The 23,193-nt window shown below is 42.5% G+C and overlaps 1 protein-coding gene across 6 annotated transcripts in view; it reads left to right on the top strand.

Moving 5' to 3' along the window:
* NIPBL (NIPBL cohesin loading factor) overlaps positions 1-23,193 on the top strand; it is a 295,049-nt gene that overhangs the window by 238,227 nt on the left and 33,629 nt on the right. For 5 of the 6 annotated variants that reach the window (XM_073343794.1, XM_073343792.1, XM_073343795.1 and 2 more), the window contains 8 exons: positions 424-522; positions 5,161-5,250; positions 5,797-6,011; positions 6,123-6,225; positions 7,341-7,439; positions 7,546-7,692; positions 10,497-10,631; positions 13,308-13,406. In XM_073343794.1, the coding sequence (XP_073199895.1) occupies positions 424-522; positions 5,161-5,250; positions 5,797-6,011; positions 6,123-6,225; positions 7,341-7,439; positions 7,546-7,692; positions 10,497-10,631; positions 13,308-13,406 (987 nt within the window). The remainder of the gene's footprint in view (positions 1-423; positions 523-5,160; positions 5,251-5,796; positions 6,012-6,122; positions 6,226-7,340; positions 7,440-7,545; positions 7,693-10,496; positions 10,632-13,307; positions 13,407-23,193) is intronic. The other variant, XM_073343793.1, reaches the window with a different exon arrangement.

Here is a 23,193-nt window from a genome sequence, read left to right on the forward strand (position 1 = left end):
TCACTGGTTCAACACAAATTATTCTTCCAGGAAGGATGAATTTGTTAACTTGTCTCAATACCGGCAAAGATTCTAAGAATGCTGCACTGGGTAGTACAGAAGAATGTTCTAAAAGGGGTCTCTTTCAGTTCCCCAATCTCCATAGGAAGTGGTAGAGGTAGATATCTGCGCTTTGGCACAGTGCTCCTCTCTTTCCTCTTAGTGCATCTCTGCCTGGTCATTGGAATTCATGGGAAATGAAACTGCACTGGGCAATATGTTGTGCTTGAAAAGCATTTCTTCAAGAAAGCATATTATGGACAATACCACAGCTGTGTACTAATGTAAACAAGAGTCATCTTACTTAAGACATTTATGCCAAGTGATAATTCTCTGGAAATGTTGTATTTCTCCAGAATCACTACACTGCTCTTTATCTTGCAGGAAAAAAGAATGATATGCTGGTATATTGCAGGCATCAAGAGCAACATGGGTGGTTCAGTCTCTTCTCACAAGATGGAGACCTCTTTGCTACAAGAAACGGTGTGAAGTGACCACTTTCCTGCTCAAGAGCAGATTTGGGTTCTCTGCTAGATTCTCTGTTGTTGAACTGGGGCAAAACTGTATATTTTTTCCTTCCTGCCTCTGCTTCCAGACCTTATCAAGGACATTTCTTAGGGACTAGATTGTGTGGGTAACTCTAGCAGCTCTTATTTGGACTCAACATCCTTGTTACTCCGATCTCGTGGGCTTGTAATTGGAGCTACTTCTCTTCCTACTCCTGGTGTTTGGGCTTCTATCTTGGCTTCATCACTGGGTTCTGAATCCAGATCCAATCTTTTCACATGGCAGATAGGATTGTTGCACCCTAGTAAACTACATTGAGTGCTTAAAAAGGGAAATATCTTACAGCCAGGAAACTTAAATAAAAAAAATGTTATTCTTGGAAATGGAAACTACTTTTTTAAGGAATATTGAATAAGGCTTTGTCACCGACATCTGTATCAGTTCCACAATTTTTTTGTGTATGTATGTATTTATGTATTTGAAAAGATCTAGACAGCAAGGGCCATCAGGCATCTATTTTGGCATAACCTTCATAGCATTTTGAGGTTCATCAGGCTTTGGTCATTCTAAGAACAAAAAATTATTTGAAAGGATCTCATTAAGTGTATACCTTGAGACTTAAATTGAGTACCTACTCAGTTCTTCGAGTAATGTCCCTATGAGTATTCTACTTCAGAATGTGTGCACACCTGTCCACTCTTGATAAGAGATTTTCATTAGCAGTGTCTGCAAGTCTTGGCTTGAGTCGTAGATGTCCTCATGCTGTGGTGTGTGTGTATGTGGAGGAGGAGAAGGGGAAGCAGACTCTCTACTGCCCCAGTTCTTTCTCAGCTGTCTGCGACTTGAGATGTAGCATTGCAGTGTCTGCTATAGCTAACGACGCAGCTTGCTGTTTGTATCTTCTGACAGTTTATTTTTTATCTTTTTTTCTTAGTAATTCTTTTCTTGTTATATCTTTTCCATTTTTTCATTAATTTAGCATAGTTTTGAGCGTGGGGGGAGTTTCCTCCTTCCCCTCTTACATTTGCCTGATCTGGGCCTTTGTTTTTTTCTCTCGGGTCTTAACCTGGGTCCTTGTGTAATGGGTTATCCCGTGGCTTCATACCCTGCCAGAACTGGCACAGGTCTTTTCCCCCACAGCAATGGACATTCCAGCTGTGACCACTGCCTGAGAGAGAGTCTCATCACCTCCAGTTGTAAAGTCTGCTCAGGATTTAAGGGCAGATCTAAAAAATTGAGGCGAGACAGACTAAATATTCTGTTGATGGAGCCTTCTGTTGGATGCAGGGGTCCAAGTCACCCCCCTGCTCATTGGATTTGGTTGCTCAGCGAGCTCGACGGTAAGTAAAGATCCTGAGGACCCTTTAAAATAATCCAGACCCTCAAAAAATGGGGTAAGAGAAGGAGAAAATCACCCTCTCAGTATGGTTGTCAGGAGACATCCCATCCTTACACAGGTACCACTGAGGTGCCCACTCCCTCCGATACCGAAGCATCCTCTGGTCCTGCTCCTGATCTTACAGAGCAGCCAGATCCAGCTGTGGACAAATAAATACCACCTTCCCATAAATCTTTCTCCTCTCCAGATGAGGATGTTTTGCATCCTCCCACCATCTTATCCCATCTTATCGCTGTTTTTTTTTCTTGGCCTCTGTCTCAATGTGAAAAAGTCTACACACACATCCACACGATGTATAGATTCCATAAGGGTCACTCTGGATTCCACCACCACAAGAACATACTTGTTCCTGGACAAATTCACCATTAGGTGCAGTCTTGTTTCAACAATATAGTAGAGCCCACAAATCACAGCAAGGGCTTTCCTGCAACTCCTGGGCCACATGGCAAATCGTACATTTTTGACACCCTTAGTAAGATTATACTCGCAGGTTCAAGCTTGGCTGAGAACCGATTATACCCCGAAGCACAGTCTGTCCAAGCAGGTGTCCGTACCTCATAGGGTCCTTAATTCTCCAAACTGATAGAAAGATCCATAAAAGTGTGTGTGTGTGAGTGAGTGCCATTCTCATTGCCTCCTCCCACAAGGATCATCATCATAGACACCTCCCTGCTAGGCTGCGGTGCACTGTTTTAGGACTTGCTCAATGCAAATGGATCCCACAAGAGGCGATCCTCCATATCAACATATTCGAATTCAGAGAGGTTTGTTATTCTTGCTAGGACTTACTTCCCGCACATCACAGGCAACCCAATCAGAATAATGCTGGACAACACAGTATCTGTTTATTATATCAATTGGCAAAGAGGAGCAGGACCCTACCTCTTACGTGCCAAGTCAGTAAAACTATGTAACTGGTATGTATCGCAACACATACAGATCTCAGCAGTTTATCTTCCAGGACTACAGAACGCAGTTGCATACTCCCTCAAAACATATTTCCACCTCAACTATGGGTAGGAACTGACCAATGCAGGTTCCAAAGGATATGTCTGTCTTGGGGTCATCCAGAAATAGATCTTTGTGATCCAATGCAAAGTGCAGATGATTTTGTTTGAGGGGAAGGAACAGCCACAACTCAATGGGAGATGCCCATGTCATTCCTTAGCAATAAGCCCATGTACCTGATAAATTGCAGGCTAGAATCTGGCTTTGTGTAATGCTTCTCATCCATAGATCTTGAAGCACTTTACAAAAGATTTATGTAATATTATCTCCATTTTGCAAATGGCATTCTTATCCTGATCATTTGTACATTTGCTCCTGGAGTTCATTCCTATTTTTACAAAGCACAGCTCTCTTGATTTAGCATTAGAATTTGATGCTCGTTTTGGGCAAGTAGTTATGCAATCTGTTCAGCTGTCCTCTTGGGTAGTTAGTGCTTTGTTTTTTTCATTCTTTTAAGCACTCAAATTTTATTAGGCATTTCATAGAACAAATAAAAGGACAAGAGTCCTGCCCCAAAGAGCTTTCAATCTAAATCTTGTTGACTAATATTAATTAAATTGAAATCTTGCTAATCTTCTAAGAATGTGGATTTACAGAAATAGTTCTAAAAGGTGAAAAAAGGTTTCTTACAGTAACCATTCTTTTATTATAAATGCCTATGCAGAGTCACGTTCCCACCCAAATCTCCACTCTTCAGAGTATCCTCTCTTAGTTCCTTTAATAACGTCACTGCCAATGTTCAGATCTTTGAAGGTACACTTGTGCAGCCCCAATGAGCTCTGCTTTTTTAGATATATTTGAGCACATGAAATCAATGGTGCTTGTGTAGATGTTATGTCCTGGGACAACAGTTACTAACAGATAACCTTGCTTTGTCAAAATTAATGAGACTATTTCTCTCAACTTCTCCCTTTCTTCTCCCTTCTTTTTCCTGCCTTTTTGCCATAGTGGCCTAAGCAACCTGCCGTTCCAGTGTCTAACATTTGTAACCCAACAGACAACTGATGTGATATTTCTTGATTTGTCTGTGTGTCAGACTGTTTTGGGGGATTTAAATCCTTTGGCATTTTTTCCCAGTAACAGGGGCCATAGCAACATCACAGACTGAATATTAACCCAGTAAGATTTTAGGAAGGCAGTTTATTTTCATCTATCACATTCTGCTCTACAGTTGTTTCTGTTAAGTGATAGTGGCCATTGTCTGGCTTGTAGGAAAAGGTGTGTGACGTGATTTTCTACAGTAACTTCAGACCAATGAGCAGAAGAGAAGGGAAACTATTTAGGTCCACACTGGTACAAAAAAAGCCCTCTTTTACCTGGACCCCTGGAACAGCCCCTACCCTCTCACCCATGGAAGTAGTTTAAATACCAGGTTTTGTCATCATCCATTGTGGGCATTGTGCTCCTCATTTGTTTCGAGGGCCGGGGAGGAGGCTGGGAAGGAATTTTTTCCCTCTCCGCCAGATTGACCAAGGCGAGGTAGTGGTTTCTCGCCTTCCTCACAGTGTATTAGGGCTTTGTGGTGGTGGACATGAAACGGAGGTTAGGCTATGATATTGCAACTCATTATGGAAGCATGGGGTGGATGTCCAGTGTAGGTACTCTGTAGGGAAGGGATATGGTGATCAGATAAAATGGTTTGGTGAAGGATTTAAAGGAGATATTCTTTAAAGGAGTGGAAATGGGGAGCGGAGGAAGTTCAGTACTCCTATTATTGGTGTGGCAGGGAGCCAACTCCCCCTCCTTTATAGCCCCCCATAACTCTCGTTTGAGGGAGATGGTGGGTGAGGTACCAGCATCGGGTTGGCTGGGGACTAGGATAGGTAAAGTGTTAGGGCTGACAACAGTCCTCACCCCCAGGTATATGTAAATGATTATGGAATTACCTGCACTGTACACTTTTATCTACCAGGTACTCTGACATTTAAGAATAGCTGTGGCCTAATTAAACCACATCGAATGTCTCCTGTCCTTCTTCCGGCATAGCCAGACAATGTCTCTCATGTATAATCTGGTTTGTGTGTTGCAGTTTTAGTGATAATTTATTTACAGAAATTATCTAACTAGTTTGGAATTATTGTCAACGTAATTAATTGTGTGCTTTTACTTTACATTAATTTATATGTATGTGTGTGTCATGATTTCTTGATCATATTTGCAACTGTGAGATATTATATTTTATGAATGTATCTTGCTACATATTACAGGTTTCAGGAGGAGAAGATGAAATCCAGCAGCTGCAAAAGGCATTGCTAGATTATTTGGATGAAAACACAGAGACTGATGCCTCATTACTGGTAAATTTCAATTTTCTGGATGTATTCGGTCTATATAAATGGAACTTCATCAACGGGATGGTTTATTCCCCAAGGCTCTTAGACAGACATACTTGTGCCTTGGTTACATCCTCGTTCCAATCCCAAAACTGTTCATAGCATGCATCACTCTAAAGTAGTTGAAATCTTAGTAGACCCATTCTACTGAATTTCAGACATAATGTTTATAATGGTCCTTGCCTGCCACTGATTAAATTCTAGTTGGAGCACACTGTTTAGTTGGTATTTGATGCATTCAGACTGACTTTCATAAATGCCATACTTGACACTGTAGACGTCCACATATACTGTTCATCTACGATAATCCTTTGGTTCTTGTCGGTATTGTTTGTATTAGACTAACATATTTTCCACTCTGCCTTTCAAGTCTCAAACAAAAATGTTGAATAGCATTGAACCCCGGGCTAATACCTGCCTGGACCCAATTTAATTTTTTCACAACTTGAAAAGGAACTATTAATAATCACTCTCTTTGTTTTTTCTGCCAATCTTGTTGCATTTCTCCAGTTTTCTCGGAAATTTTATATAGCTCAGTGGTTCCGTGACACAACTATGGAGACAGAGAAAGCAATGAAATCTCAGAAGGATGAGGATTCATCTGAAGGAACTCACCATGCAAAAGAAGTTGAGACAACAGGACAAATCATGCACAGAGCGGAAGGTCGCAAAAAATTTCTTCGCAGTATCATTAAAACTGCACCCTCTCAGTTCAGTACATTGAAGTAAGTTTCAGTAATTGTGGATTTAGTTTGTTACCTGCTCATTTGACTTATAAGCATTTTTCTTTGTTTTTTAATAAATAACTAACAAGTATTGTGTTAATTTTGTTGCAGGATGAATTCTGATACTGTGGACTATGAAGATGCTTGCTTGATTGTTCGCTACTTGGCCTCTATGAGGCCGTTTGCCCAGAGCTTCGATATTTATTTGACACAGGTAAACTGTGCCAGAAGTCTTAATGCTGTGAAATACAGTTGGTTTCCTGGTTCCAAACACTTATGGGGTAGTGTGCAATGTCTGTTCATTGTTGAGCACAGGTATTTAATAGGTCATGATAACACCACATGTTTTCATGTTATGTATTGATAGCATATGTGCTTATTTTTCTTTTTTCCTGCATGTATTGTACATATACCATACTGTACATACATTGTTTTATTTGTGCATATGTAGAGATCCATCAACTAGATGGGCACAATAAAAAGATAACTACAAAATGTTGAAACCTTTTCACAGATTTCATCTATCTAAAATGCATGCCTGATTGGCAACATGACCTCATAAAACATGTCTTCATAGATCATTCATATAACTGTATAAATTTTAAATTGGACCATGCAAACTAGCTCAATCATTTGCCTGCAATGAATGGTGCTGTCATGCTGATGGTCATGGTTTGACCAAGTGACCTTAATGTTCCTTCTTTCTGGCTGGGAAAAGAGCACTAACATAGAATCATAGAAGGTTAGGGTTGGAAGGGACCTCAGGAGGTCATCTAGTCCAACCCCCTGCTTGAAGCAGGACCAATCCCCAATTTTTGCCCCAGATCCCTAAATGGCCCCCTCAAGGATTGAACTCACAACCCTGGGTTTAGCAGGCCAATGCTCAAACCACTGAGCTATCCCTCCCCCCCACAACATGTAGACATGGTGATACATTTGAGCTCCAGGTAATGCTTTGGGTCACATTACTTTCTTTGATCCACTTAATAGAGCTATCTCAAAGTTGGGGTGCACAAATCCTGTTTGGAGGATAATAAAGTGACGTGGATAGGAAAAACAGAGCTAAAATAAATGGATGGACCCTATGGATCAACATTTGGGTTATAACTTAACATAGTGAGGGAGAATCCAGGCTCCAATGTCAGTGCAGGAAAGTCATCACTCACATGTATCCCCTCACTTTCTAAAAGTTTGTTCGATTTTTGGTAGTTGATTTTTTCTCATTTTAGTTTGACTTTTGCATGTTATTCCATTGTATTTTTGCTTGCATTGAACACTGCTTGCTACTTTCCAAAAGCGTTTAAAATGTCACTTCTGTTTTCTTATTAGATTCTGCGTGTGCTTGGTGAAAATGCGATTGCTGTTCGAACAAAAGCCATGAAGTGTTTGTCTGAGGTTGTTGCTGTAGACCCCAGCATTCTCGCCAGGGTAAAAAAAGGAAACTATCTGTAATGTACATACATTCTTCTATTCACATTTAAAAGAAATTCTGTTTTTCCATACTTTGCATTCGTGTTTCCCTTTATATTTTTAGTTGGATATGCAACGAGGTGTTCATGGACGGTTAATGGATAACTCCACTAGTGTACGAGAAGCAGCTGTGGAGTTGCTTGGTCGGTTTGTGCTCTGTCGACCTCAGCTTGCTGAGCAGTATTATGACATGCTCATTGAGCGAATACTGGTATGGTCACTTTTGAAATCACTTTGATGTTTGTAAACACATTTTTAACTGGGTTTATATGCTTAATTATATTGAATAGCATCCCAGTTCCTAGAGTAAATTAACTTGTATAGATTTTTTGGGGAATCAAAACTAAAAATTCTGCCCACCAGACTAACCTTGTGAATTGAAACAGTTGCTTTTGATGAGGAACTAGTGGGTCAGAAGCTAAACCTATACATTTTTTTGTTTTAATTTTTGGCATTGTAAAAACATTTTCAGATGCCAAAGAGCAATTATTTTGTATATGTGTTTATGATATTCAGATAGATCACATGAACATGTTAAATTAACAGTGAGAAAGCATTAGTATTTTGCATGTCAAGTTATTTATTTTGATTTAAACATGCATTTGGAAGGCTTTAGGAACATGTATATATCAAACACTTGTAAATACATATAGAAATATTCAGTGTGACCCTGTGTCATTGTTTAAAGAACTTGTAGCATATTAAATCTAAAAGCCTAAACTTCTCATTCCTATGTTTCCATCTCCGTAGATTAAGCCTGAGAAAGTAGATAAGCTAGGATCTATCTTTTCTATGTCTGTCAAACCAAGAGTGGTGTAAAAGGTTAAGTTCTAGAGCCAATAATCTGACAGTGAGAGAGCTCTGCTCTCAGAACATTGCGGGTACTGATCTGAACTATAGGGATAAAACAGGAGAAGAGAGAACTCTAAGACATATAAGACCCAAATATTAAAGGTGATTGTTGTTGGTATCACTATAGTGCCTAGGAGTCCTAGTTATGGACCATGATCCCATTGTGCCAACCACTGTATAAACAATGAACAGAAAAAATAATCTTTGCCCCCAAAGACATGCAATCTAAGTACAAGGAAAGAGACAATAGATGGATACAGACAGACTGATGGGGAAGTACAAGGAAACGAGACAGAATTGGTCAGCATGATAGGCAGTGGTCTTAACACACCAGCAGCCTAACCACTGCAAGTTTTTTGTGTTAAATGCACCTAAACATGAATTTGTTGGAAGCTAGTGCAGTCTCTGGAATTCAAGTGCAATATGCTACCTATGAAAAACACCATTATGTTACACTGCAATAGCTGAAGTTTTGAATGATCTTCAGGTATAATCCAATTTATGGTAGACCATATTGCAGAAAATCAATCTCAAGGTCACAAAAAGACAGGTTACACTGGCAGTGTCCGCAGTTGGACAAAAAATAGTTGCCATCTTCTGAATGAGTGCAGATTTGGAGGGAGGGAAAGTACTTTGCTCTTTGGGTATTAAGAAGAATGGAAGAATCCACTAAGATTCTCCAAATTGCAAACCTGAGTAACAAAAGATGGGAAAACTCCCTCAGTTAGAGTCAGATATATTTCTGCCATTTATTTCTAATCAATAATATCTTTATCGTATCTGAGAGTTTCAGCAAGCTAGAGCACAAGCTGATTTCTCTTTTAAACATTGGGAAAGTTGCAGTTTGAATCTGATAACATAGAGATTTAGAACTTGGAGTGATCTACATTTAGAAGCCCTCACCATCTCACTATCACCATTAGATTGCCTCATGTACATATTGAATATGAGGGTTAACAAAAAAGAGAGCCTGCTGTAGCCCACTTGGGACAGAAGAGTACAAACCTGATCATTTAAAATATGAAACTGTCAAGTGAGGATTTAGTTATTGGTATCATTTGTTGTTATAATTTAAGGCATTAAACATGTGTTACAATGTATCCAGACAATAATCAAAAATGTAATTTACAGTGAAATAGCCCAGTGGCCTTACTCTTAAACACAAGCCTATCACAACACATGGTATACCTCATCAAGTGCACTAAATGCCGCAATAACAACTATGTGAGTGAAACCAGACAATCACTGTGCTATTGAATGAACTCTCACAGGAAAATGATAAAATACAAAAACACCCTATTACCTGTGGGTGAACACTTTTCACAAAGTGATCACTCTCTGTCTGACTTGTCAGTCCTCAACCTCAAAGGAAACCTGCACAACGCTTTCAAAAGATGAGCCTGGGAGTTTAACTTCATAACTCTGCTAGATCTTAAAAATCATGGACTGAACAGACTCACTGGATTTATGGTTTATTACAACAATCTGTAACCCACTAACCCCCCATTCTGTCCTATGACTGCAGAGGTGTTAACTGGCCACCACTACCTTAAATAGTCTCTTAGAATATGTGCTAACTACTTATACTAAAACAATCTGTTCCATGTTGCATTTAGCTGTGACACTTGAAGTACCTTTCCCAGACCTGAAGAAAGAGCTCTGTGTTGCTCAAAAGCTTCTCTCATTCACCAAAAGAAGTTGGTCCAGTAAAAGATATTACCTCACCCATTTTGTGTGTCTCATGCAGAATATCTGCATTTTAATGGTCAGTTTGTTGCTTCCCAAGCCAGTCTCCTGGGAAGGAAGGAAGTGTAATCTCTGTCCAGTTAATATGCAGAGTTATCAGGCTCTGATAGATTTTAGACCAATCCTTAATACCAGAACAAATGCAGAGCTCTTGAGGGAGAGAATGTAGAATGGGGCAACAATGCAGTATTCACAGGACTTGACTTCCAGGACCTACAGGACCTCTGGAATGAAGTAGTGTTACCAAACAGTAATGCTGTCTTTCATATAGGTGCATTTAGAATTTCTTAATTATTATTTTAACATGTTTTGCAAGTCAGGCTTGATAACTTTTAATTGATATTAATGCACACAATACTTAAATTCATTCTCACTTCTGATTTTTTTTTTCAAGAGTATTTTGCTTTCTCCCATCAGGATACTGGTATCAGTGTCAGAAAGAGAGTTATAAAGATTCTTAGGGATATCTGCATTGAACAGCCAACATTTCCCAAAATTACAGAGATGTGCGTGAAAATGATTCGCAGAGTCAATGATGAAGAGGGCATTAAGGTAGGGTAGAATATTTCTTTTAAGTTTTTAATTACGGTTTATTTTAGTTTTCTTTTATCTTGAGAAATAAATAAATAGATTTTTCCTTAGAAGCATTTCAGAGTTTCTTTAGTATATGTATAATTTTTATTTGTTTTTAACTTTTTAAAATAAATGTCTTTTTTTTAAAATTCACAATGATATTGATAGGTTCCTGTCAGACGTGGTGTTTACTCCATTTTTGTTTAAAAAATAAGGGAGCTCAGAAATAAAATAAAAATATTTAGATTTATTTCTTCTTTTCCACTTGCAAATATAAATTATCTCCACTCTGTATCTATCTGATTACTGACATAAATAAATCCTCCCAATTTGGAAGGGGTTGCAAGTGCTTTGGAGGATAGGATTAAAATTCAAAATTATCTGAAGAAATTGTCTGAAGTAAACAGAATGAAATTCAATAAGGACAAATGCATATTACTCCACTTAGGAAAGAACAGTTAATTGCACAAAAAATGGGAAATGACTCCCTAGGAAGGAGTACTGCGGAAAAGGATCTGGGGTCTATAGTGGATCACAAGCTAAATATAAGTCAAAAGTGTAACACTGTTGCAAAAAAAAAAAAGAACATAATTCTGAGATGCATTAGTAGGAGTGTTGTAGGCAAGACATGAGAAGTAATTCTTCCACCCTATTCTGCGCTGATAAGACCTCAGCTGAAGTATTGTGTCCAGTTCTGGGCACCATATTTCAAGAAGGATGTGGAAAAATTGGAGAAAGTCCAGATGAGAGCAACAAAACTTATTAAAAGTCTAGAAAACATGACCTATGCCTATGAGGAAAAAGTGAAAAAATTGGGTTTGTTTAGTCTGGAGAAGAGAAGACTGAAGGGGGACCTGATAAAAGTTTTCAAGGACATACAAGTTTGTTACAAGAAAGAGGGTGAAAAATTGTTCTTGTTAACCTCTGAGGATAGGTCAAGAAGCAATGGGCTTAAATTGCAGCAAGGAAGGTTTAGGTTAGACATTAGAAAAAACTTCCTAACTGTCAGGGTAGTTAAGCACTCAAACAAATTGTAGGAAGGTTGTGAAATTTCCATCACTGGAGGCTTTTAAGAACAGGCTAGACAAACAGCTGTCAGGAATGGTCTAGTTATTATGTAGTCCTGCCCTGAGTTCAGGGGACTGGACTAGATGACCTTTTGAGGTCCTTTCCAGTTCTACACTTCTATGATTGCATTTAAAAAACCCAGAAAAACCTACATTAAAGGCACTTTATTTAGGTTGCAAAGTCAAGCACTGAAAAGTTATGAAATGCTAGATTTACATGTGCCCATGTTACCTTAATTCTGTCCTTTCTGTATACTGAATGAAGTAGGGGTCCTATGGAAAAAAAAGTGTGATTATGTAATTAAAGAGTGGGAATGAATAGCTGGATCTATGTTCTGCGATGGCAGGGGAGTCTGGCCTGGCTTTCTCCTCCTTCTCCACCTCCCAAAAGTTGCAGATGATCCTGCCACATGTGGTGCCCCAATGAGCTGCTGGGGCCATAACGGGAGTTGGGGGAACCTAGCTTTGCTTTCTCTTTTCTCCCTTCCCAGGCCCCCAACTTAGAGTTGGAGGGATTCCTACCTAACAGGGTACCCAAAGAGGCATGGGCCACTTGGGGACATGTGCTGGGTCCAAGGTAGGAACCTAGCCTAGCTCTCTTCTCCTCCCACCCTATTACAGCTGCTTTGGCACCTCCTAAGTATTTCCAGTACAGTGTATGTTGTTACTGCTTTTGTGGCAGTGGCAGCCTGGTCATAGAATGTTTCCGTGTTCAGTTATTATTTTGGCATGCTGCCCAAATTTTCCTGAGTCTTGCAAGGCACAGGTGAGAGAGGATGATTTTTAACAGTTTATATCTTAGCAAAAGCTGAATGGAATTTCACAGGACAAAGAAAAGGCATTTCTTTAGTCTGAAGTGCTTGCCCAATGCCATGTATCAGTGGCCTACTGCAAATAGTGGAGGTATGAGAGTTTTCAGTTTAAAGAATGAGTCCTTTATAAAGGACGGTATTAAGCAACTTAAACACAGAGGTTGTGACCAGCTCCTCTTATTATATAGACACTGGATAGTAAGAATTTCACCAGCATATTCAGACAGGAATCGTCAATCAAACTTTAGCTGAAGAATCCAGTTCTCTTCTTTTCTATACAGAAGTTAACAGTTCTGTTTGGCTGAGTGAAGCTTTCACTGTATCTAGTGATATATATCTGATGATGATGAATCACCAGGAAACTGCAGTAATGGTCTGCTGAAACTTGTAACAGTTCTTCCCAGTCTGACAAAATCTCTCAGTAAAATGCTGAAAATGGCATTTTCCACAAATGTTGTTGTAGTGTAGATTTTCTACAGCATGGATTTCCATTGGTCATTAATAATTATCCAGATGTCCTTCCAGGCAATGGTGACCTCAGATACAGCTTGGAGGCCCCAGGTGACTCAGGCCTGGTCTGGGAATCCAACTTCTAAGATAGAGATACAGGTCTTGCTCAGGTAACCTTCTCTTTCTAGAAGGCCTCACTTAGCTCCAGTAATTCTGTGTAAAATGACACACCATCAATAAGTCTATACTCTTATGTGGGAAATAAAATGGAAACCTTTATGTCAAGATAAAGTTATGTATCTCTGACTATATATTTTTCCCTCTAGAAACTGGTGAATGAGACATTCCAGAAACTCTGGTTTACTCCAACTCCCCACAATGACAAAGAAGCAATGACCAGGAAAATACTAAACATCACTGATGTGGTATGCCTTACAAATTTGAACTAAGAGTCACATGCGGGATTTGATTAGGTGTTTTTTAACATGTCTTGAAATAATTTTTATTGTTGAGCCTTCTTATAATATATAAAAATAAACAAGTAATTAAATCACCAGACAGTTTTATAAATCTCATATGTACTCCTCTTTTGCTGTATCCCTTAAGATGTGATGGGTTTATTCATCTGACAGTTGGGAAGAAACAAGAGTATCTTTTAGGAAACTTTTAATATAAATACTCATCAGCCTATTGGTGATGATAAATGGTACTACATTCTGTTCTGGTGCTGTAAAATTATAATTATACCAAATGGTCTCCTATTACATACAATAGAATTCCCTAATAGAGCTATGTGTAGCCATCAGTGCTGCCTGGAGGCCACTAAAGAAATTTTACTTCATTTGAAGAAAGTATCCCATATGTGATACATAAAATCCATATGAAAGGTTAATTTCAGTAGGTCAATAAGAAATGCAGGGCCAGAATGCATTTGGCATAAGCGCATACATTCTTTTGAATGCCAATTTGGTTGTACCCAATTTATATCAGCAACAAATTGAACCCAGATTCTTAGAATCTGTACATGTGTCAAAAGAAAAGTTTGTATGTATAACCAAAATAATCATTGAATCAACAAGAGGTGATGCTATTTTAGACTTGGTTTTGGTAAGTACTGAGGATGTTATAGACAAGCTGGTTGTAGAAAATAAACTTGGATTGAGTGATCACAAGTCAGTGCAGTTTAAATTAAATGGAAAGATCATTAAAAACAGGTCAGTAACTAAGGTTTCTTGTATCAAAAGGGCAGGTTTTTGAGAAATTAATGGAGCTAGTTAGTGAAGACAAACTGGATTGAAGAGTTTAGGGACATAAATGTGGAGTAGACTTGGAATTTCTTCGAGTCAAATATGCAAAAAAAATCTGGAATTGGCATCCCAAGTAAAGGGAAAAAACTTGGCAGACCTAACTGGATGAATAATCACCTCAAAAAAGATATTAGGTGTAAGCAAAGAACCTACAAGGAATGGAAGAAAACATTGATTAGCAAAGAAACGTATGTCTCAGAAATCAGAAAGTATAGGGATAAAGTGAGAATTGCCAAAAGTCAAACTGAGTTAGACCTTGCAAAGGAAATTAAAACAAATAGTAAGTGGTTCCTTAGCCATATGAATAAAAAGAGAACAAGAAAAGAAGTGTGTCCATTATTCAGCATGGATGGGGTAAAGATTAAAGATAGTCTAGGTACAGCCCAAAAACTAAATGAATACTTTGTTTCAGTCTTCAGTAAGAATGATCATATAAAACACAGGGACAAAGACAAGATGGCTAATGGGAACGAGCATATAAAAATGGAAATGATCACATCTAGGGTGGAAGCAAAACTTAAAGAGCTTAATGTGTTTAAATTGGGAGGACCAGATAATCTCCATCCCGGAATACTGAAAGAACTGGGACATGAAATTGCAAGTCAAGAAGCAAAGATTTTTTTAAAAATCCATCAGACAGGAGAATAGGAAACATAGTACCTGTTTAAGTAAGAGGAACTAGTGATCCAGGTAACTGCAGACTTGTTAGTCTGACCTTAATATTATGCAAGGCTTCAGAACAAATTTTGAAGGAAAGAACAATTAAAGACATGCAGGTTAATGGGTTAAAATGCAATATGGGTTTATCAAAGGAAAATCTTGCTAGACTAACCTTATAACCTTTCTTGGATGAAATAACTGATTTTTTTTTTTAGACAAGGGAAATGCATTAGATTTAATCTGTTTGGACTTCAGTAAAGTATTTGATACTGTACCAGATGTGAAATTATTAGAAATGGAAAAGATGGGGATCAATGCATGAATTGTAAGGTGGGTAAGGAACTGGCTAACAGAGAGATGATAATGGGTTATGCTGAAGGGAGAACAATCAGGCTGGAGAGAGGTAATTCACCAAGTTCCTCAAGGATCTATTTTGAGACCAATCTTATTTAATGTTTTTATTAGTGATCTTGGAAAAAAAAAAGTGGGAGTGTGCTAATGAGACTTGCTGATGACACAGAGTTGGGAGGCATTGCCATTCTGGACAAGGAATGTAATATTATTCAGGAAGAACTGGATGAACTAGAGTAATAAAAACGGAATGGCGTATAATAGTACAAAGTACAAGGTCATGCACTTATAGCAGGAATTTCTTCTTCGAGTGCTTGCTCTTGTCGATTCCATTCTAGGTGTGCGGACACCCACATGCCCGATTGTCGGAGATTTGCCTTAGCAGTATCCGTAGGGTTGGCTGCAGCGCCCTCTGGAGTGTCACACTCATGCATCAATATATCAGCTGCCATGGCCCTACACCCTCTCAGTTCCTTTTACCGCCCATGCTGGTTGGTTGGAGTGCCTGTCTCCGTTGCCTCACAAGTGATCATCGGTTTCCTTCTTCACTTCATGTATTAGAGGTGTAAGTAGTTTTGTTTACTGTGGTTAGTAAGTAGTTGTTCAGCAGTATAGTTAGTAAGTTAGGGGATTTTTCCCCAAGCAGGGCATGCCTCAGTCTCCAGGTTTTAAGCCCTGCGCTGACTGTAATAGGCCTGTTAGTGACCCCCATGGCAGCTGTCTGAAGTGCTTTGGGGAATCTCATGTAAAAGAAAGGTGTTGTATCTTTAAGAACGTTCGTCCCAGGATACAAAAAGAGCGTGACATCCATTTGAGAGCCCTTCTTATGGAGGCTGCTCTCAGCTCGGCCTCTGAGCCATCCCAGCTGGACTCGATTCCCAGTACTTCGCCTCAGTGTGTTGTGCACCCCTGACACTGGGCTCTACCTGACACCATTCCCCTTTGCCGGTGCCCAAGAAGAAGTCAAAATAGCAGGACTCGCACTGAGCAAGGACCAACGGGCATCGGGTAAAGGACCCTGTTCGGAGCGACCTCTCACCCACCCCAGAGACACAAGGGAATACATATCCCAATGGATCCACCACCAACTCCAGGAAGCGGTTGGGGACCCAGAGTCATTGCTGAGTTAGCACCTTCCCAGCCCCTCCCGGTGCCCAGAGAGCAAAGGACGCTCCCAGAGCAGCCAGCACCACCTGCTGCAATGGACCCAGAGGGCAAGCCAGCCATGAAAGCCCCCCAGAAGGCGAGTGAACACCACCAGTCTCTGGAGCCAAGGCAGAACTCTTAGTCATCACACCCCTGGTCTCCGCATCAGCCCAGGTCACCAATTCACTGGCACTGTGCTCCTGGTCTCAGCCCTCTTGTCGAGACTTGCCCAGAGGGAGGCGCCGGTCATTGTCGTCCGCTTGCTGACCCTCTCCACGACATCAGCCGCCAACACCTAGACCACGGGAATGTTCCCCAACACGGTGCCACTCCCTGTACTCCACCTATTCAAGGAACCGTTTACCCACGGCAATGGTTAGCCACAAGACTCAGTTGTCGACAGCCCTGCCATGGTCATCAGAGGAGGATTCCTCCAGCACTGAGTGGGAGTTCAGCCTCTTGCCGAGACAACACATTGCGACTGGGCTCCTGAGGCTGTGTCCACCTCCATGATGTCATCCTGGCAGTAGGGCCAGTAGCCAGTGCAATGGCTTTATTGGAATGCCTGGGGCATGCCAGTTATGCTGATGCCCCCTTCTCAGCAATCGTTGGTTGCTGCTTCAGACAAGCATCAGACGGCACTGGGCTTGGTGTGTGAAGTGCAATAGGACGTGGGGGTGGAAGGACAGGTGCCCACTCCGAAAGCCCTTTTCCCCCATGGGGGATGATGCCCTGAGCCCTCCCCTGGTGGTCCAGTCATTCTCATCCTCTCCAGATGAGGCTCTGGCAGGGCCCTTTTGTGCTAACCCACTGGATGATTTTAAGGAGTACCAAGTCCTGCTCCTAAGGGTGGCCACGAACTTAGGACGACAGGTGGAAGAGATAGCGGAGCAATCAGACACCTTGGGTAATGTTGTCACCGCCCTTCCTCCTCCCATTCACCCGCAGAACCTGGCCCAGCAAAAAAACACAGGGGCCAGAAGTGGGCTTTTTGCGGGTGCGCTTGAGAGCGATGTCCCAGTCACATCCCCGGATCCACCTCATCCTTTCCTCAACCATCTTCATCCCTACCATTCGACCTAGTTGCTGGTTACCTCAGACTGCTGGGTGCTAGAAATTGTATCTCTGGCCTACACCCTGCAATTCTCATCCACCCCAACCCCCTCATACTCCTCTTCCCGTTCCTCTTCAGGGACCCTTCTCACAAGCAACTCCTCATTCAGGAGGTTGACAACCTCCTGCAGCTGGGAGCAGTGGAGGAGGTCCCTTGGGAAATGAGGGGGGAAAGGATTCTGCTCCTGCTATTTCCTAATCCTGAAGGCAAAGGGGGCCTAAGACCCATTCTGGACCTGTGGTGACTAAACAAATATCTCAAGAAGTTGATGTTCCGCATGGTTTCTTTGATCTCCATTATCCCCTCCCTGGATCCGGAAGACTGGTATGCCGCTCGCGACTTGAAAGACACTTATTTTCTTATTTCCATCTTCCGAGGACACAGATGGTTCCTCCGTTTTATGGTGGGCCAGCGTCACTTCCAATTCATGGTGCTACCCTTTGGCCTCTCCTCGGCCCCGTGGGTATTTACAAAATGCATGGCCCAGGTAGCTGCTTACCTGAGATGTCGGGGAGTCCAGGTCTATCCTTATCTCGATGATTGGCTCATCAAGAGCAGGTCACGGGATCAGGTGCAGAGCAGTCTTGATCTGGTGCGTGCCACCTGTGGGCCTGTTAGTAAACAAAAAGAAATTGACCCTCATACCAGTGCAACAAACAGAGTTTATAAGGGCAGTCCTCGACTCCATGCTGGCCAGTCTTCCTTCCAGAGGCTTGTTTGTAAGCTATGTCAGATGTGATCTCCGTGTAAGGGATGACCCACTCACTACTGCCCATACTTGCCGAAGGTTGTTAGGCCACATGGCAGCCTGTACTTACGTCGTCTGGCATAACTGGCTTCCATCTCCAGTCGCTGCAGGCGTGGCTGGCATTGGTCTACATCCCCAACAGGCATGACCTAGACCTGGTAGTCAAGGTGCCAGACCACATCCGGTCATCATTGTCATGGTGGTTGGACCCCAGATCGGTGTTGGAGGGAGTTCCCTTCGCGTCCCCATCGCTGACCCTGGTTTTCCTGGGGAGCTCACACAAGGCCGCTGGTTGCGGGTCGACCCCCCCTCCACATAAATGTCAGGGAGCTCAGAGCGGTTCACTTCATATGTCAGGCTTTTTGGTTCCACTTGAAGGGCAAGTGGTTCAAGTCCTGATGGACAACACCACCACAAAGTTCTATATCAACTAGCAGGGTGGAGCCAGGTTGTCAGCCCTTTGCCAGGAAGTTCTCCGGCTCTGGGACTTCTGTGTGCAGCATGCCATTCATCTTGTGACAGCGCACCTCCCCCGGACCAGGAACGTATTAGCGGATCGCCTCAGCAGAACCTTCTAGTCTCGCCACGAATGGTTGCTCCACCCCAAGATGGTCAGCGTGATCTTCTGAAAGTGGGATCTCTCCAAGTGGACTTGTTTGTGACTCATCAGAACAGAAAATGCCACATGCTCTGCTCATTTCGGGGGATCCTTGTCAGTGCCTTCTTACTCCCATGGTCGGGGGCTCTAATGATCCACATTGATCCACAAAGTCCTCATGAAGATCAAGCAGGACAGGGTGAAAGTGATCCTGATAGCCCTGGTTTGGTCTTGCCAACACTGGTTCGGCATGCTGCTGCACCTGACGGTGACGGCCCCACTGCAGCTGCCTCTTTGGCCGGATCTCCTATCCCAAAACCATGGCAGTCTCCTACACCCGAGTCTAGCAGTGCTGGACCTGACAGCTTGGTTGCTGAATGGTTGAATGCCGAAGAGCAGGAGTGCTTGGCCCATGTCCAGCAGGTCCTACTGGGGAGTAAAAAGCCTTCCACCAGAGCAGCCTACCTGGCTGAGGTGCTGGGCCTTGACCCAAGGGGTTAGGCTTGAACAGGCCTCGCTGCAGTCGATAACGAACTACCTTCTGCATCTCAAGCACCAGGGCTTTTCCCTTTCATCGATTAAGATCCACTTGGCCGCCATATGAGCCTTTCACCCCTATTCCAGGGCAGGTCAGTCTTCACTTATGACATGACGGTCCAGTACTTGAAAGGTCTGGAGCAACTCTATCCCCATGTCCAAGACCCCGTCCCTCTGTGGGACCTGAATCTAGTGCTCATGATAGCTCCCTTCGAGCAGTTGGCTTCCTGTTCCCTTCTTCTGGTCTCCTGGGGGGGTGTCATTCCTGTTGGTGATAACATCTGCACAAAGGGTCTCTGAGATTAGGGCACTTACCTTGGAGCCTCCCTATAAGGTGTTTTTCAAGGACAGGGTCCAGCTGCAGCCACACCCAGTTTTCCTGCCCAATGTGGTTTCACAATTTCACATGAACCAGGGCATATTCTTGCCAGTCTTCTTCCGAAAGCCTCATAAGTATGAGGAGGAGCATAGGTTGCACTCCCTGGACCTCAGGAGAGCACTAGCCTTCTACGTTGTAAGGGCCTAAACCATTCTGTATGTCGATGAAACGATTCGTCGTGGTAGCAGATAGGATGAAAGGTCATCCAGTGTCCACCCAGAGAATTTCATCATGGATCACTGCCTTCATCCGGTTTTGCTGTGATCAGGCAAAAGTGCCTCCACCGGCAATTGTAACCACCCACTCAACTAGGGCGCAAGCCTCAGTGGTGGCCTTCCTGGCCCATGTGCCAATTCCAGATATCTGCAGGACCGCCGTCTGGTCATCCATTCACACATTCACATCTCACTACATGCTTACCCAGGAAGCCTGAGATAACACAGGCTTTGATAGAGCAGTATTGCAAGTCGCATGATTCTGAACTCCAAGCCCACGTCCTGGGATATTGCTTGTGAGTCACCTAGAATGAAATTGACATGAGCAAGCACTTGAAGAAGAAAAAACTGTTACCTACCTTTCATAACTGTTGTTCTTCAAGATGTGTTGCTCATGTCCATTCCATTACCTGCCCTCCTACCCCTGTGTTGGAGTTGCCAGGAAGAAGGTATTTAGAGGGCATAGGGCCAGCGGTGCCTAATAGACCAAGGCATGAGTGTGTCACTCCAGAGGGTGCCACAGCTGACACTATGGATTCTGCTAAGGCAAAAATCTCTGACAACTGTGCAGGTCAGGTGGGCATGCACACACCTAGAATGGAATGGACACGAGCGACACATCTCAAAGAACAACAGTTACAAAAGGTAGGTAACCGTTTTTTCTGCTAAAACCTGGGGCTCATCAATTGGAAATAATAGAGGAGGAGAAAGACCTAGGTGTATTAGTCAGCCATAGGATGACTGAGTCACTAATGTGATGCATTCATGAAAAAAATCAAGTGCAATCCTAGGATTTTATCAGATGAGGTATTAGCAATTAGAGATAATACTCCTGGGGGAATTCTGCTCCACTGCGCATGCACAGAATTCATGTCCCCCGCAGATTTCTTTGCTTTCCCGCAGAAAAATGACTTCCTGACAGGGAGGCAAAGGGAAGCTGAAAGAGCAGTTACACACCACTCCCTAGCAGTGCAGGTACATCGTTTCAGGCACCCAGAGCAGCCAGCGGAGTGGTAAATCACTGTTGGACTGGGAATATCCCAGCCAGTGGCTCCTACCCTGAGCGGGATCAGCTGGTAGTCCTGGCTGGGCTGGAGGCAGGAGAAGACGGGACTTCCTCTTCCCCTGCAAGGAGTGGCTGGGGCTGTATCAGACTCATCACCAGAAACCTCCCTCAGCTGCAGGAAGCTCAGCATCCTCCCCTACTTCCTGCCCCCATCTCTCCTCAGCTTCAGGGGACAGGGGTCACTGTTTGAAGAGCTGCTCCTCCATCCTCCCAACCCCTGTGCATCTGGACCTTCCATACCCAGACATTCCTGCCAAGCCTCACCCCATACACCCAGAACTCCCCTTGCACTCAATACCCAAATCTCAACCCCTGAACCCAGACCCTCTGCCTCCAGAACCCCACCCCTGCACCCCAGACTACCTCCCACTGAGCTCCCTGCACTCAAACCCCCACACCACCGTGAGCCCCCACATCCAGACACCCACATCACTGACTCACAACCTGCTGCACCCAGACCCCCACCCCACCAAGCCTCACTCTCTCAGCACCCAGACTCCCCCGCTGATACTCCCACTCCCAGATCCCTCCACTGAGCCCCAACCACCTTCACCTGGAAGTTCTTGCAGAGTCCCATTGCCCCTGCACCTGGAATCCCCACAACAAGCCTCTGTGCATCCAGATCCCCCAACACCTAGCCCCTATACTGAGCTTCCTGCACCCAGATTGTCCTACATAGAACCTTCGCACCCCGCACCAAGCCCCTTCACATTTGGATCCTGCATGGTTGAGCCTGCCTGCCCCACACCTGCCCCAGGGTGTTTCTGGGGCAGGCCCAGGCCTTGTGCTATGTCAGGGTCAGGTGCCCCTTCACCGCTGAGTCTGTGTCTCAGGGGTGGGGATGGGGTGATGCAGGATGATCTCCCACCTTTGTGCAGCCAGTGGCCTATGCTCCCCACTGCTATGCGGGAGCCTCTACATTTATTTATTGACAAATAAAACATGCACAATTTTGCAGAATTTTTAAATTTTTGGCACAGAATTTTTAATTTTTTGACACAGAATGCCCTCAGGAGTAAGATAAGAAGGTGTTAATGTCATTGTACAAGGCAATGGTAAGATCTCACCTGGAATACTGTGTACAGTTCTGGTCACCCATATTCAAGAATGATGAATAAAAACTAGAATAGGTGCAGAGAAGTGCCAGTAGGAGGAGCATGGGAAAGGAGAGACATTCTTATGAGAGGAGACTAAAAGAGTTTTTGGGTCATTTAGTCTAGCAAAATGAAAGCAGAAAATGAATAAGATTGCTCCCTATCAGTACATCAGGAGGATAAACATCACGGAGGGAGAAGAGCTATTTAAGCTAAAGGTCAATATTTTCATAAGAACAAATGGATGTAAACTGGCTATAAATAAATTTAGTCTGCAAATTAAAATATGTCTAATCATGAAAGGAGTGAGGTTCTGAAACAGTTTTCCAAAAGGAGTAGTGGTGGCAGACAACCTAGCTAGTTTTAAGATGGAGCTTGATCAGTTTATGAATGGGAGTGTATGATAGGGTTGCGTGCAATAGCACAGGATTGACTCAGTGATGCAGGACATTACATCTAGTCCGATGTCCTTATGTAAAATTTATTGTTTTAAAGGATACATGTTTTAAAATCATGATCAATTAAAATAAATGTATTTGTTTATCTCACTATTAACACCATAAAACTGGTTAATCTACTTTTTAGTATTTATTCTAAACAGTAGTTTATGCATTAGTTTGATCTTAGACAATAAAAAGAGACTAATCGGTTACATTTTCTTTAGTCTAGTCAATTTTACCTTCAGGTTCTCATGAGTTAACACAGTCCTGGAATGATGGCAAATCCTATAGGGCCTCTTTAAAAAATGCATTTTCGGGCAGTTGAAATATGTCATATATTTTATTAGCTGTTAAGCTTTGCAAAAACTAAATTTTCACTAAAATTAAAATTTAGGTCAAATTTGATCTCACAGTAACCCTACAACTGAAGTAAAAACTTTAGACTTACTTAATGTAGGTTGTGGTAGCATTTAAAACGTGGAAAAAAAAAATCAAATACAGACAACATAGTTCCTGTTGCTGCTGTCTTACAATTTAAAATAATTTTCATAAAGGAA

The sequence above is a fragment of the Lepidochelys kempii genome, chromosome 5, assembly GCF_965140265.1.
Source record: "Lepidochelys kempii isolate rLepKem1 chromosome 5, rLepKem1.hap2, whole genome shotgun sequence".
In the NCBI taxonomy this organism is placed as follows: domain Eukaryota; kingdom Metazoa; phylum Chordata; order Testudines; family Cheloniidae; genus Lepidochelys; species Lepidochelys kempii.